Source organism: Dendrobium catenatum, unplaced genomic scaffold (assembly GCF_001605985.2).
Source record: "Dendrobium catenatum unplaced genomic scaffold, ASM160598v2 fragScaff_scaffold_982, whole genome shotgun sequence".
NCBI lineage: Eukaryota > Viridiplantae > Streptophyta > Magnoliopsida > Asparagales > Orchidaceae > Dendrobium > Dendrobium catenatum.
The window spans coordinates 291,441-308,410 of record NW_021319444.1 but is presented as its reverse complement, the minus strand read 5'-3'; the positions used below and the strand labels follow the sequence as shown (position 1 = coordinate 308,410).

The following is a 16,970-nucleotide window of genomic DNA, read 5'->3' as shown; positions in this document are numbered from 1 at the left end:
GCATGGGTATGGGTGGGTACTTCATCCTGAAAAATATTATGAGTGGGGGTGGGTGGGCAAAGCCAGCTCGCACAGAGCATGGGTACCCAATGGGTACTCGACCAGGACCCTGTGTAGGGCTCTGATTTAATGGTGAAAATTTTCTAGTTTCTGCCGTAATACAATGATGCTTTTCGCATCAAAATAAAAAATCAAATAAATAAATCATTAAAAGAAAATAAGAGAATATACAGTGCATTGAGTGAATCTAATTTTTTATAATTGAAAATTTTGGTATAATGCATCACTTGACTTAAAGCTCGCCAAACTGGGTTTTTAGACATTTTACTGAGCATTTCTATTCTCATTTACCTAAGGTAGATTGGCATTTATCGGTTTTGCATAAGAATTTTTCTCTTAGATACGCCTGTTTTACTTGGATGGCTGTCATTGGAAAGCTTAAAACAGCGGATAATTTAATGTTTAGAGGTATTGCTGTACCTCTTACGTGCTCTCTCTGCAAGGTTTATCCGGAAAACCATAATCATCTCTTCTTTGATTGTGAGTTTTCCTTTAATATTCTCACCAGACTGCTTCCAGATCTAAATATTTTCTTACTAAGGCCTACCTTAACTCAAGTTTTTGATTTCTTTGAGCATTCCATGATTCATAGTAGGCTGGAAAAGGATTTTGCTTGTCTAACTGTTAGCTGTATCATTTACTTTATCTGGAAAGAGAGAAATTTCAGGCGCTTCTCAAATCTAAGCAACAATTCTGTCAAAGTTATTTGCAATATTTCTAATGCCATCCGTGTTAAAATTTCAAAATGGAAATGCAAAGATTCGCTGCTGGCAAGATTTGCTGGAATTTAGTTTTGTCCTGTTGGTTGCCGCCTATGGCTCTCTGTTTCTGGTTTTGGTTGTTTGAAAGTCATTTTTTCCTCTTACTATTGGTTTGGGATACCTGAGTATACAAATACATTTGGGGTTTTCTTTTCATTACCCCAGTTTTGGTTATTACAGATTTACATACTACTTGGTAATGTTTTTTGGGGACAGTGGCTATCCCATATTTATGGACCCTTCCTGAAGGTTTACGATGATCATTATTCTGTTTTGAGGGCAATTGATGGTGAAAAATTACAATCCGACGATGATGAGCTTGGCCACCCGCACCGTTTTAGCCCTTGGACGGTCTTGGTGGCAACCGGGCTTGACGTTATTCTGCTGATTGCTGGTCTCTCTGTGAAGGCCGTCTCACGTGTGATCATCTTTTGGAACTCTGGCAACCTGAAGAACTGCATCAGCTTAAGTAATCTGACATCTATGTAATGAAGTTTTTGGGGGTTGGCTATTTTATATTCTGAGTCTATTTGATTGTAATTTTCTCCATCAAGCTCTATGTTTTGCTTGCTGGAAGGTTTTTTCCTTTGCATTAGCCATTGTATTTTCCGTTTTTTGCTGACTTCCTTTGTAACCTTTTTGTTTTTAATACATGGGCTGTTTTCAGCCCCGGGTTTACCCAAAAAAAAAATATATAAGCTTTTCTCTTTTATCGAGGACATATATTTTCTTACTCAAAATTTTAGATATACAATGCATTTTAATATAAATAATTTTCATTCCCATTGTCTTACACAATCATTGTTCCTCATAGGCGCAAACCTAATATAAGATTTAGAAGTAGCAAAAAAATGTGCTGTTATGATTCAAAAAAGAGAAATATCATTCTGTGCCGTCAACAGACGGTGTCCGAAAGCAAATCAAAGCGCGTCATATTATTTTTATGCTATATATTGATGTTGTGTAAATATTAAACCGTCATTCTATCATAATAAATTTTCTTTCAAGTAACACACCTCTTGACGTATTGCCTCATCATAGAGAAATTATTACGTGTGGAAACCGGATGTAGAACACCGCTCGGAGACTAATCAGAATGCGGCATGTAAGCGATACCGAGTGGTATCAAGCAGCTATGTTACCGAGCGAAGGGATAACGTGACGCATTCTGATTGATCTCCACATGACCTTCGGTGTCGCACAAAATAACTAATCCCCATCATCCTAACAGCATAATTGAAGTCCTAAATTTTAGTCAATATTATTCAAACATTTGCAGCTACTTGATATTTTCATCCCACATAATATTTACTTTTATCCTTTTACGGATTAGACAAACTCCGCGTGATAGTTTTCTAATCAACGAGAAAATAATTAGTCGTGTTTTGGTCGGTCACGTTTAAGGAAAGACCCTTTTTTTTAATTTTTATTACTCGCTTTCATCATTAATGAAGAAATCTTCGCTCAGCCAATCAACCTTTTTCGCGTGTTTTTTCTGCTATGGAAAATTCGTAGCGCGCGCGAACAAATGCCGACGCAAACGTCGGAAATCAAACTCGCAGCTCAGTGCTCGGAAATTTAAATATTTAAATTTATGTTTATATAAAGTTTTAGTAGGGGATTTATTATTTACATATCAAATATTAAAATGGGCATAGTCGCTGGCTAGCCTAGCAACTAATTTAAAAAAAAAAAAACTTCTGCTTTGATTTTTCATATTAAGCTGCATTTTATCTTTAGTTCATTGGAATAACTGATATTTTTGTTATCTATTATGTTTTTCTTTCTTTTAGGATCTATTTAAAACACCTGCAATTTTTTATAAATATAAGAAAAAATAGCTTTTTTGAAAGCTTGAAAATGATGAAAAAATAGTTGTCAAACAAAAATTTTATTTGTAATCTAAAGTGTAAAAAGTAAGCAAATTGTCCCAAACAAAATCTTAGTTTTTTTTTAATTAATCACAAATGGTCTCACACTCAATTTTTCAAGAAAATATATTATTATTGAATCCTAGAATATTCGTGGTGGAACAGAGATGTATAGTTTAGTGTCATAGCTTTATAAGAAGATTCATTACACAAACAGATAAAATTGAGAGGTGCATCAATAATAAAGGCACCATAATTTTTGCGTAGAAAACCCACGAAAGAGTAAAAAATCACAGGACATTGTCCAATTGAAAGGATTTCACTAATGTTGGTGGTTGATTAAAAATAATTCCCATCCTCGAAAGAGAGTGTTGACTCAATGAAATAAATACACATTATGCATAGCACATTACATAGTTGGAGAATGACATGATGGCTATTCTCAAGATAGTGATGTCATATTTATTAGGTTGGTAGGATCGTAGTCGAATGATGTTGGTTAGAAAGACCGTAGTCGGTAGACAATGAAGGTTGGAAGGACCGTAGTCGGCGAGCGGCAATGATCGGGGTGACTGTAGTCGGCTGATGAAGGAGGTCAAAAGATTATAGTCTAACGATGGTGCTCAGAGAGACCGTAGTTGGTGAGCGACGAAAAGGTCGGAAGGACGATAGTCGAATGATGGTGGTCGAAGGGACCATAGTCGGCGAACAACAATGGTCGGAAAGGCACATAGTTAGGGGTGACAATATTTGACACGACACGAAAACCCGACCCAAAAAATTCTGGCGGCAACCCTCCAGGTCGGGTCCGGGTTCGGATTTCCGACCCAATTGTCTACCCGGGTCGGGTTAGGGTCGACCCGTTTGAACCCGAGTCAGTTTCGGGTTCGACCCGAACCCGACCCGTGACCCGAAATTAACACCCCTACACATAGTCGATGGTTGAAAGTTGTAGGAACGACCGTAGTCGGTGGGCAACAGTGGAGGAAGGCTTGTTAATGGCTACCAAATGGAGGCATAACGGCAATGGTCCAGAGGAGATTCAACGGCGGTGGTCTGATGGCGCGGATTTGTCAGCGGTGATGCAAAGATGGAGCTCCATGATTCTTCAAGCTTTAGAGCTCTTCTCTTCTTCCTTCTTACTCTCCCTTTTGTGTGAAGAATGAGATGCTATTTATAATTTTTTGTTGTGGCATCCAAATATGGAGAAGAACTATGATAGATTTAGGGAGTTCTATAGCACGACTAATAATGATTCAATTGTTAATATAGCATTTATCAATTATTTAAGTGTCTTAATGATGTCAAAATTTTGTGATCTTTGGCTCGTTGGATTTTTCACGTCGAGTCGCTTGATTCAACTATAAGCATGTAATATTTGGGTTATCATCTAGTCATCTAATTAATGCATTGAAGCTTCCAAGTAGGCTTTGGTTTTTCGATATGGTCTCGGATTGGACTAAATTTAGTGTCATTGCCTCATTGGGTTCGTCTTCTTGAGATATTTAATTTGACTATAAATTTGTCAGAGTTTGGATGATCCCGAATTTAATTTTATAAATTTCTAATTTATATATTGCATCGAGATTCATGTCCGATCAAGATAATTTTTTTGGGTGATATATCAATTATCTATTTGACAAAGCTTCAATTGCTATTAAGCATCCTGATGATTGGTAATATTATTTTTTAAATTAAATAATTCTTAAAAAAAAATAAAGTGGATTTAATCTGATTTATTCATCTTTCCATCCATTCACATTGATGTTTGGACCGGTGCGCCGGTCTGGTCTTCCAAAGCTCTGTTGACTCCAAACCCATTGCCGGCGAAGTGAGAAGGCCATGGACCATAACTCATTGCTCACATATCCAAGTAAGAATTAGGCGATTATTTCTCCTGCTGCCGACGTTTGAGTCTTTACACTACATTTTATTTTAAAATAGATGTTGAAGTCATTAAAACTATTTTAATATTAATATAATATACATTTTTCCTGATTATTCTTTATACATAATCCTATCAGAATATTGGAATATAATATTTTATAAAAATTATAAAGTCATTAATTTATATCAGCATAAATTTACTATTTATTAGATCTGATATTTTTATGAATATCATATATGACTATCAATTACTTTTTATATTATGCTCATATAAAAATTAATCTAATAAATATATAATGAAATATTTTTTGTCATTAAAAATATACATAAGTTTTGTATCACAATGTGTTATCTATAAAATCCGCATAGTGACCTACGCGTTAATCAAAAGAAAATTACAAGTTCTTAAAGAACAATCAGCTCTCTAAAAGCACAACATTTGAAGTAAAACCTACAAGCCAAGTGTTCTACCTAATACAATGATAAGCAAAAGAATTAAAGCAACAAAACAAAGCAAACAAAGATAAAAAAAAAAAATAGCACAACAGAGCAACATGAAGATCCCCAATCCCAAACAGGGAGCCACCCAAAGAAACATGCAAGATGAAATCCCAAAGAAACCTGCAAAAGATAAGAAAGAAATAATCCAAAGCCAACAAATGAACACCTAAAGCCAACCAGAGAAACAGCACGAGCAACCAACAACCACAAAACCACTTCCACACACACACCAACAACCAACAACTACAACCCAACTACAACACACCAACAACCACAGAGCAAACAAAGAACCCCCAACTACATACGTAAACCCAAACCATAACACCTAGATGAAACGTAACAACCCAGACACAAGGGCCAGCCACCAACCAAAGCAACACCAAACCGAAAGGCAAAATCAACCGAGGAGATCCACAACACCAAAGAAAACCAACAAACAAAATCAATTACTTCCTTTTAAACTTCCTCCTACCACTTTTCCCACCTCTGTGAGAAAATACTTTTTTAACAATACAATCCACATTCAAACTATACATCGCAAGAAACTCATCAACATATTCACCCAAGTCATCCCCAACACCCCGACAGGGCGCTGAATCAGACCCAACCAACCAATGTTTTTCATCCAAACAAGTATCATTCAAATTCAATGACAATTGAGCTTTCAAAGCATCATTTGAAATAATAAAAATCAGAACATCAATAAATTGATTCCCATTAATAGGAAGCGATTCCACATTCAAAACAAGCACGGGAAAACCATCATCCTTCCTAGATTCCATACTACACGGAGAAGAGTTAACACCAGAATGATCAAAAGTAGAATCTCCATCAACACCATCACCAATTATAATACAAGGGGAGGCGAAAGGAGTAGAAGCAAGGTTAACCCCATAAATATTAGCACCAACCTATCATTAACATCACCACTATCAACACAGGCAATAGAAAAATGCAAAGTAGAATTCGACGGAACCATTTCCTCCTCAACATTACCAACCTTATCCTTAATGTGAAGATCACCAGAAATCTTCACCAAATCATAAGAAGCTTTAATGCAATTACACCCATTGGCCACCAATGCATTAATTGAAGATACAAGAGTCAAATTAAAGGTAGCAACATTAATCACAGATAACAAAATAGCATTCACAATCCCATCAGAACTAACAATATTAACAGGAGTAGAACCACGTTCCTTGTTAGCATAACCCAAGGTTTTACAATAATCACAAAAGGAAGGCAGATTTTTTATCACAACAAATTGTGCATAATAACAATTTTATGAACCTATCCAAACAACATCGAGGTAAAGTTTTGTTATATCCAATTGAATTAAAACTCGAGCAATCGAAGAGCGTGAACCAATAAAGGCTACATTGTCAATGTGTATAGGCCGACCGAATAAATAGCCAAATCCATGATGAATAAGAGTAGAAAAAAAAAGTGAGGCCGCAAATTTGGGAAGGAGACCCAAATAGTGATAATAGGAGATTCAACTGATAAATCCAAGTAAGGAGACCACTTAACCAGTTTCTTAAAATAATTATTGACAAAATAAGCATCATGCATAAAAACCCTACGATAATCCAAACCATTCTCAAATTTAATCAGCACATTCTTATATCCAAAAGAGTCACAGAGCATTCACCATCAAGCTTAAGATTAACTAAAACTTCTTTATTGATTCCAAAGATGGGCGATTGTTTGGAAAATTTTTAACCAAAGAAAATTCAAAAGGTGTAACGAGAGCCACAATTTCCTCCTCAGAAATTCACGATGACAATATACCATTAAAGGATGAAGCTTTAAGAGGCGTGAAGGCCACCGGAGTGGCACCAGTCAAATCATCAAGAAATGACCTCGAAATATTTTTACCGGACAGGAAATAAAAATCCCACAAATGAGCCTGATTAACTGCCATCCAACACCTTCTGAGGAAGAAAATCAAGCAAAAAGATAGGTCATCCACAGAAAAAGAAGAAACATGAAGAAAAAAAGAAAGACACTTCCCTGAGAGACAATGCAAGGCCCCGCGAGGGAACCGGGCGGCTAGGGAGCATATCGTCGGAAATGAGGAGCTGTAGCGACTTTTCTTCCCTAAGAACAAGCTCTAGTGGTGGAGAAAGACAGTTAGGGCGAAGCCTTAACCAAGATGCAGAGACAAGGAGTTCACATGGAGTTTTCTTTATTCTTTCCATCTTGTTGATGTGCTATCTATAAATATAACAAAAATATTAGATAATACTAGGGCTATCAAAATTGGGTCATGGGCTGGGTTCAGGTTCAACCCAGAACTGACCTAAAATAAGTTGACCCAACACGAACTTGACCCATTTTTGTAAACGAGTTAGGTAATTCAAGTCGGGCACAACCTGCGCGAGTTACTGGGTTGACCTGACTTGACCCGTAGACTCATTTTGATTCAAGAATGGGCAAGTACAACGACAACATCAGTGAGGGCGAACTGGGACCATGAGGCTGCAGGCAGGGTGAGTCGGTAAGGCCAACTGATCGAACTCTTGAGCAGTTGAGTCGTAAGGCACAAAGGCTTCATGCAGGCAGGCTCCTGTCGTTGTCGTCTTCATTACTTCCAATCCAACATCAGAATGGATCTCGAGCTCCCTCATGTCGTCATCGTTGCTTCCAATCCAACACTGGATCATGTTTTTGCCAATGGTTTGATTGCTAAGAAAGTATGGCATCATTTCTTCTGTTTGGCTCATAAAGACAGTAACATTATGCAAGAGGGTATTTTAAAAATGCTTGAGTCGTGGGTGACTAATAACAAAGGCCATATTTACAATTTGCTTTCTATTCTAATTATTTGGTATTTGTGGAAAGCTAGAAACGAAGCTAAACATGAGGGTATTCATATGGAAGCCCTGAGGATTATTGAGAATATTAAACACAAAGTTCTTCAGTTGTACACCGCCAATATGATATCTGGTAAGAACTTCAAAAACTGTAATTCTTTAGCTCTGTTTTTCGGTATTCCCTTGAAGTCTGCTGCTTTTAGAGCAATGGATAAAGTGGTTAGATGGGTGAAACCTGTTTATCCTTTTGTCAAGTTGAACTCTGATGGTTCGGTGGGTTCCAATATTGCTGGGATGGGAGATATAATTCGGAACTTCAAAGGTGATGTTATAATTGCTTATGCCTCTCCTTTAAACGATTGCAAAGTTATTTATGCTGAAATGAGAGGCTTAGCCTAAGGTCTGGAAGTTTGCGTTAGAATCGATATCGGTATCACTAATGTTGTTATTGAGGTGGATGCTTTAAGTTTTATCCAGCTGCTTAAAAATAATATTATGTGTTACCCGGATTTCTTTTATATTATGAGAAAGATTAAAAGCTTGCTGGTTGGTTTAAACTTTACTTTAGTTCATATTTTCCGTGAAGGCAACGCATGTGCGGATTTTTTAGCCAAGAAGGGTAGCCTTCTCAATGAGGTGGAAGAATTTTCTAGCATCAATATTCCTCAACAGCTACGTGGCTTAGTGAGATTGGACAAGTTGGGTTTACCTTATATTCGATCTATGTGATGAGCCCTTTTGCTTCATGAGTTTATTAGTTTCAATCTGTTTAATGTATCTGATGGTTTCTGTGGTTTTTAACTGGAATTGGGTTTGTTTTCTGTGGGTGCTGGATGTTATTTGTTCTATTATGGCGGAATGCTAGAGGTGCTGTGATTGCTCGCTTTCCAAGTTCTGGGAATGTTTCTTCTATAGGCTAATGATCTTTTGGTCTGTTGAGGCGGAGCTGCTGGAGTTGCTAGGGATGATCGAATTCCAAGTTCTGGAAATGGATCTTCTGAGGCTGTTTTTGTTTTTTGTCGGTATTACTGGTGTTTTTGCTTTGTTGTTCTTTTCGTTATTTCTTTTGCAGGTTGCTTCCACCTTGAGGAAGTTTTTTGCTAGAAAGATGGAGCTGACTGATTATCTTGTTGATCTTTCTTATTTTTTGGCACATTTTTCATGCTTCCATAGTATGTTCCTAGGTTATTTTGTATTTTGCGTAGATAGAAAATTTCGGCCCTTAGGTTTTTTCTTTTTGATTGATTGTAGCTCGTCGAGCATTAGAGGGCTGAAAATCTCTTTAAGGACTTGTAATTTTAATTTATATCAACGCGTAGACTCCTGTGTGGGTTTCAACTATATATATATATATATATATATATATATATATATAACATCCTTTTGTGAAACTTATTTGTAAATTCTTGCGTGATTATAGTTAAAAAGAGCGAGTATAATATAAATTATTTATTTATTGAATTACTATCAAAAAATGACCTTTTTGTATTAGATATAACTTATGTTAAAATAGGTAGAAATAGACTTAAAAAAATTTGATCAGAAAATATTAAAAATGAATTTTTTTAATTAAATTTAAATAAGAATTTGACTATTAACTAGATAAAATGGAGAAAAATAATTAATATAACTGGTCTCACATAGGATAAAGGCGAGAATAAATTAAAAGAATTAAATACCTTCTAATATTTTTTTGTGAGGTTATTCTGATAAAATTATTTTAATTTTTTTCTTTAATTTTTTCTCCCAAAAGTCCCCCTTGTAAACTCTTGAACGCGTCTGACCGAAGCATCTCAGAAACTCCCGCCACCTGAGTCAAATATAAACTTACACTTCCTCTTTCCTCGACCTCCCGCCTCCAATGTACCACCAAACACAATGGTCGTCCCTAAGAATCCCAATTCGTGGCTCTGCGATCACGAGCACTACCAACTCCTCTCCGCTCCCATCGGAATCCTCACCTTCGAGGCCGCCGCCGCCATGTCCCGTCTCGTCTCCCTCCACCGCTCCCTCTCCGAACCGGAACTCCACCGCCTCCGTGCCGACGCCATGCGTTCCGCTGGAGTGGCTTACCTCACCTCTACCGACCAGCACTTCCTCTTCCGCCTCGCCTGCGCCGAATTCCTTTCTGACCTGGATGCTTCCGCCGCCACAGTCTCCCGCTTCTCCACCCGCTGTAACGCCGAACCCCTCCTTTTGTTCCCCCGCACCTACGCAGACGTCAAAGCCGGCCGCGCCACAACTAATATCCGAACCCTCTCCGTCAAAGGAGTAGAACGCCGAGTCAAAAAAATGGAGAAATGCATCGCCGTGGTTGTGAAGCTCTTGGAAGAGATAGAAGCAGGGGAAAAAGACATGGCTTTGATGAAATTCGGGAGGCTGCTGCCGCAGAAGCCGGTGGCGGAGCTTAAATTGCATGGGAAGAAAGTGGCGAAGCTAAAGGAACAGTCTTTATGGTGCAAGACGTTTGACGAAGTGGTGGAGCTCATGTCAGGAGCAGTCCTCGCCATCTTCGCCCGCATCTGCGCCGTCTTCAGCCCGTTCGTCGAGGGCCTGCCCCCAATACTGATCTCTGGCGGTCGAATGCGCTTCACTTTGCTCAATCCTAAATTACGAATTTACCCGCGGTTCGCTGGAAGGCACTACGCCTCCGGACCGATAGACCGGGCCAAGGCAGCCGCCAAGGAAGTAGCAATCAGAAACTCATGCCCCATCATAGGCAGGGGAAGTAGGGAAGAAGTGTACAAGCTTCCTGAGGACTGCAAGAAGGTTCTACAGCCGGGAGAGAGAACGGTGGGTGGCTCCGGGTTGGCGATTCAGTACGCGAGTATCATCTTGTCAGCGGAGAGGTTGATGAGGATTAGGAGTGGTGCAGAGGAAGCAGAGGAGGGGGAGGAAGTGGCGGTGAGGGATGAAATATATCGAATGTTGCCGGCGAAGCTGAAGGAGACGGTGAGGAGGAGGCTGAGGGAGAAGTGGAAAGAGAGAGGATTGGCTGACGGCGAGCTTGCAGATGGGTGGAGGGAGGCCGTTGAGAGAATACTGAGATGGCTGAGTCCAGTGGCAAGGGATACGGAGAAATGGGGGGAGGAGAGGACGATGGACAAGAAGCAGAGATTGAATACGAAGCCGCGGGTTTTGGCTTTACAGACTTTCATGTTCTCTGATCGAGAGAAAGTGGAAATGGCGATTGTGGAGGTTCTCGTCGGGTTTAGCTGCATCTGCTGGTACGACGGCGCCGGCGTTGGCGGCCACGGCGACAGGACAAGATAGTTAGTTAACAAAATATAATTTTTATTACTTTAAATATACACATAAAACAGAGGAAGAAGAGGCGAAGGAGGGTAGAGAGCAGCAACTTCAGCTTCTTAATTACTTTGAGCAAAGTAGTAGAGATTCATATTCAGACGGGTTTTGGACCCAAAAAGCTCTATGATATTTAAGGTCCCCATTAGGGTTAGTGCATGCTTGTTTGTAACGGCTACAATTATTTGTAAAGTTAATTGTACAATAATTACAACGAAAATAGAATTTTTGTGAAGCTATTATAAATATTATAGTTTGCTTCTTGAGAAAAAATTCTCAATAGCAATTTTCTTATAAGCCCGTTCAAATAAATTTATTTGTAAACAATAGACATTATTTGGGATGATTTTCTTAGTACTTTTTAACATATTTTTTAATATAATAATTTAATTTAATAAAAATTTTTGTTAATAATTTAATTTAAAAATAATAATAATATTGTTTCAAATGAAATCTTAATAATATTCATCCACCTAACTATACGATAATCATAGCTCGCAATACTTTGTTTAAAAAATGTGAGAAATGAATGACATCCTAACTACATTACAATTGTTCGAATTATTTTTGAAGCACTATTTTAAATTAGATGACATTAGCAAGAGAGATTATTACGTGCAGTCACCAAATCATGCGGAGGCGAATCAGGATGTACCACGTCACCCGATACACAACACCTATACACAGCAAATTGATGATATTGCATGTCCTGATTTGCCTCTATACAATGTCCGGTGACCCTCAACTAGTTAATCATTGCTTATTGGGATCTCATAATCCTAATTTTAAAAGCTTCCATGAGCAATTTTACTCATCCTTAGAAGTTGTCTCATGGCATAAAATGGTATGGCACAAAAAGATCGGCCCTTTGTTTTTCAGCTTTTGTCTGGATGGTTTTTAAAGTAGCCTAAAAACTATTGTTGTTTTAGCTATCCGTGGGGTTCAAACTTCAACTTTATGATGTTTTTGTCATAATGATCTCAAATCCCTTTCTCACCTCTACTTTGAATGTCACTTCACTTTCAACATCATTAAACACTTCCTCCCTTGGACTGGGTAATCTCCTAATGAGACCTAACATACATCATGCTTTTGGTAGCAACCTTGATCAGGGATTAACATGAATCCATAATAGCTTTTATCTGCTTGCTTCATGTGCAGTAATTTATCATATTTGAAGAGCTAGAAATTACAAAAAATTTGGGGGAACTTTTGACTGTCAAGCAACAATGATTGCTAAAATTAAAAAAGCTTTTTTGTGCAAGACCTCTTCTTGAAAGGATCATCATACTATTTTGCAACTGCTTTAGTTCGGTCTCTTGATGGGTGGATATTTTTTTCTTTTTTCCTATCCCTTGTGGTCTTCATTCGCGACTTATTGCCTGAGTAATTTAATTTTGGAAGGACAATGATGAATTAATGATTGATCCTCCGACTGCCTCTTGGAAGGTCTCTCTGGCAACCAGGGGCTTCACTCTTGCTCAGACTCTTTGGTGCATTTTCCTCTTTGCCCGTGATTTTACAAGAGCAACCTCAGTCATTCACTGCTTCTTAGTATTTTTGCATTTGTAGTTCCTTTTGCCCTTGTTGGCCTTTCTTTTTTGTTCATATGATTCTTTTTTGTTATTGAGATCCTTGACTTTAGATTTTTCTTTTTATAATTTTCTCACTTATAATTTCTTTTTTATCAATCATAAGGGCTCTGCCCCTAAAATTCCCCCAAAAAAAAAATATATATTTCTTTTCAGCCCGACTAGAAGGCAGCTTCCATGTTTTGACTATTCTGTAGTAGTTGGTTGACTCAGGCTTGTCAGGGTGCCTAAGCTAAAGAAATGGTCACCAAACCATTTGCGAAAGACTAAACTGCGCTGCTACTTTTTTTGATCTCCTGTTTTGAAGACAAGTGGCTCCGAATATATGAATAGACCGCGTCTCCGCTGAAACTGGTAGCCAAAAGTTTTTTTGGTCAGCTTTACGTAACGCCGTTATTCTAATTAACAATTACTGGTAACCAACATTTACTACTAATTAAATTTTAGCGGATAGTTTGATATGGGCTGGTGGCTACATTGCAATATTAAGGTTTGTTTGGAACCATCATTTCTTTTAAAAAAAATGGAAATAAAATTATTGTAAAAAAATAAAATATTTGAAGTTGATGGAAAAATCAAGATTATTAAAATTCTATTATTTTCAATAATGATTAATGAGTTCAGATTATGTTTCCGTTTTATTTATCTAAATTCATTTAGGGTAGCAGTAATTATTTGTTAAATAATTATAAATTAAAAAAATAAATCATTGTGAATATTATTATATTACTATAAAAATTTTAAACAAATAATAATAAAATCCTAACGAAGTAGAATTATTATAAAAAATTAAAAAGATTACTGAGATGGATCGTCAAGTCATCGCAGCAATGTGATACAATTCAACCCATATAATTATAACAGTAATTTCAAAATAAGAACAGTATTCTAACATATTTATAATAATTCATTATACATATCACACTACACCACAATAATATAAAACAAATGTCAATCGCAACGTAGAAATTCAAAATTCCATTAATATTGAGATGACTCAAGAAATTTCATTTGAGCAGAATAAATTTTGATGTACTAATTTTTTTTATAATTTAATTTATATCGGTCTTCTGATTTCAGCAAATTTATAATTGAAATAAGCTTATTGCATTTCTGTTTTTATTTCATTGTATTCTACTGCTCTTCCTTTTTTACTGTTTTTTCTTCTTAAGCAGTACATGCTGATAGGGTTTTGTCATTTGCTACATAATTTTTATGTTTAACATCTGATTTTCTTACTGTAATCCTTTTTTACATCAATGATATGGGCTGATGCTCCAAATTTTCCCAAAAAAGAAATAAGCCTATTGGAAAAACGAATCCAATGATACCAAAAGTAATCCGATTCAAATTAGAAAAAAAAAATAAAAACCAAATCAAGCACTTATGCATATTGACCCCCCTTAAAAAAATTCAGTTCTTAATTTTTTTTTATGAGTTTTTTTCTGAATTGGCCACCCGCCATGTACTTCTAAATGAGGGCTTGATGCTTCAGCTCTTGCATTTGCATGAAAGTGAAAATCTGTTTTGTTGGAGGGCTGGAAACGGAACTCCCATTGAGACCTATTTGAAGGCCAAGGGTTAGAGGAGAGGGAGACGCCATGGTCATGACTTCTGCAGAAGAGCTTCGAAGTTTTATTGGGCATGTGCTCTATGAGAAGAGTTTTAGTGCATAACACTAATCTTGATGAATATGTGGCCATTCTTTCATTTATTATTGAATCGAAAGCTTAAATAAAATATATCAAACATTGAGTTATCATCTATTTGTCCTAATTACCCTACGATTTAACCCATCGATGTAACTTCCTAAGAGGTCAATCATCTTTGAAGTGTTTTCATATGCTTAATTTTAATAAAATTTAAGGATATAATACTCTCATTTCATGCAAAAAATTTAAACGGCCTATTTCATTATTCCCTTTGGTCCTCTCTCATGACTCTAGACTTATGACCTCGAGCACTGGATTTAGGACCACTAGATTTAAGGATTATGTGATCTCTTAAATTTGCAAGATTATAGATAAATCAAAATGGCTATCTAACAAGTTCAATACCACTAAATTAATTATGAGCTTATTAAGACACTTGAGTGTTGAATAAATGATTTGTGATTAAATTATTCAATAAGTGCAATCCCATGAAGTTTGATAAATTTTTTGCTACAACAACAACAACAACAACATCAAGCCTTTATCCCACTACGTGGGGTCGGCTACATGAATCCTTTTTCTCCATTGTGTCCTATTAAAAGTCAAATTCTCATTTAATCTAATAAAGAAAGGTCATTCCTAATATTTTCTAACCTACCCATACCTTTCTTAACATAAGTCAAATCTAACACCTCTACTCTCCTAACCGGGTCATCGCAAGGCCGCCATTTTATGTGACCAAACCATCTAAGGCGACTTTCTCTAATCTTATCTTCTACTGGAGCTACTCCAACCTTTTCACGTATATGCTCATTTCGTATCCTATCTCTAAGGGTAAAGCCACTCATCCACCTGAGCATCCTCATCTCTGCCACACTTAACTTAGTATTATGCTAAATTTATTAAAATGCTCACTTTAAAATACTATAAATAGTGGTGTGGAATAGCAAAATCATTGTCATAATATTGTCATTTTATCATTGTCTTTTAACTATCATAGTTCAATCACCATCGTCTGACTATTATTGTCCAACTAATATTATCTATTTGTCATCATCATCATTCAATTACTTATTTCATAATCTCTATTACAACTAGAAGAAATCAAGCATGTCATCACAATTTTTTAATCCTTTCTTCTCTGATTGTGGGGAACAATGGATTTTGTAAATTTAAATTTATAGTAAATTATTTTATGTAAGTGACCTTTTCAATTTTTCTTATAAATTTTTTTTGTGTATAATGCATTTTTTTTATAATTTAAGCATATATATTGAATTTTTGTGCAAAATTAAGGCATAAAAATTTTAACTTTATCATCATAAATTTTCTAACACGTAACAAAATGTTATGAAATATTAATGCGGATGCCGTGAAGGGTAATCCTACTACTGATCTCAGTGGTATGGCTTGACTCATTAAATTAAAGCAGATCATATCTTGCAATTTTATTAAAACATATTATAGTTAAACAAATATATCTTACATCATGAACTAAATGAAAGTACACTTGCATGCTATTGTTATCTATTTTTTCCTTTCTTCAAGATGATTACTTTACATATCAAAATTTAACACAAGAACCGACAAATAAGATCAATTATATTAATCACTTAGGGCTATCAATGGCTATTGCTGCTACGATTTTTAATAAAAAAAGTATTACGTCAAGAGTTGATTCCAACTTGCTTTACACTGCAAGACAGCCTTTTAATCCTTTTAAGGCCAAGAATTACACAGTTATTGAGAAATAATATATTTCTCAGTTCTTTTGTTAATCTTTATCCTTCCATAATTGCTTCTCTCTGAAAACTTAAAAATATAGATCTTTAATTAAGCATAAACTTATTTAGGATATGCATTAATGGATATTTTACAATTTGTTTTTAAAATCAAATGGATATATATATCAGTTATGTTTGGCTGTGAATGTGGAAATTAATGTTGAGAGTGTGCGGGTGGAAAAATTAAATGTAAATGCGGCCTGCTTTAATAATTTTGTTGATGTCCCTGTAAATCTGGTGGATACGCAGACATTTGCCAATCGTTTGGGTGATAATTCGGGACTTGATATTAGGAACCATGTGGACTGACTACATGGGTCTTCCGATTTCTCGGAATGCGGATTGGCGTCTTCGGACTTCTGCGGTGTTTCTGATCCTGGAAACGAGTTTACTTTGGTTTGAGATAGACCTGTTTGCTCGGTTGCTTCACGTGGCAGTTTTCGTGGGAGGGGCCGAAGAAGAAGATGATTTTTCTGTTTACTGTATTTTTTTCCTTCGTTTGCTTTGGGTAGCCTATCTGGATTTTTTGGTCGGTTTTTTTGGGGGCTGTGATGTGGCTGAGGCTCGTACCCTCGTCATCTTGCTGGTGGCAACCTCTGGTGTTGTTCATGGAGTTTGGTTGGTTTGTGGGCGCTAACTTCACCTGATTAATTGGATGGTCCGTGCGAGGCTTCGGGGGTGCTGGGAGCCTCGGCCGAGTACTGAGCCCAATTTTGATTGTATTCTGCCTTTTTTCAATT

General features: G+C 36.7%; 1 protein-coding gene across 1 annotated transcript; it reads left to right on the top strand.

Moving 5' to 3' along the window:
- The first annotated feature begins 9,760 nt into the window (after positions 1 to 9,760).
- On the top strand, positions 9,761 to 11,433 carry LOC110096056. The gene has a single exon (XM_020821822.2). It carries the CDS (start codon positions 9,775 to 9,777, stop codon positions 11,167 to 11,169), a length of 1,395 nt encoding a protein of 464 aa, XP_020677481.1. The 5' UTR covers positions 9,761 to 9,774; the 3' UTR covers positions 11,170 to 11,433.
- The last annotated feature ends 5,537 nt before the right edge of the window (positions 11,434 to 16,970 follow it).

What these genes read in the sequence shown, in the direction of transcription:
- LOC110096056 (XM_020821822.2), top strand. Translation starts at nt 9,775, where the DNA reads ATGGTCGTCCCTAAGAATCCCAATTCGTGGCTCTGCGATCACGAGCAC.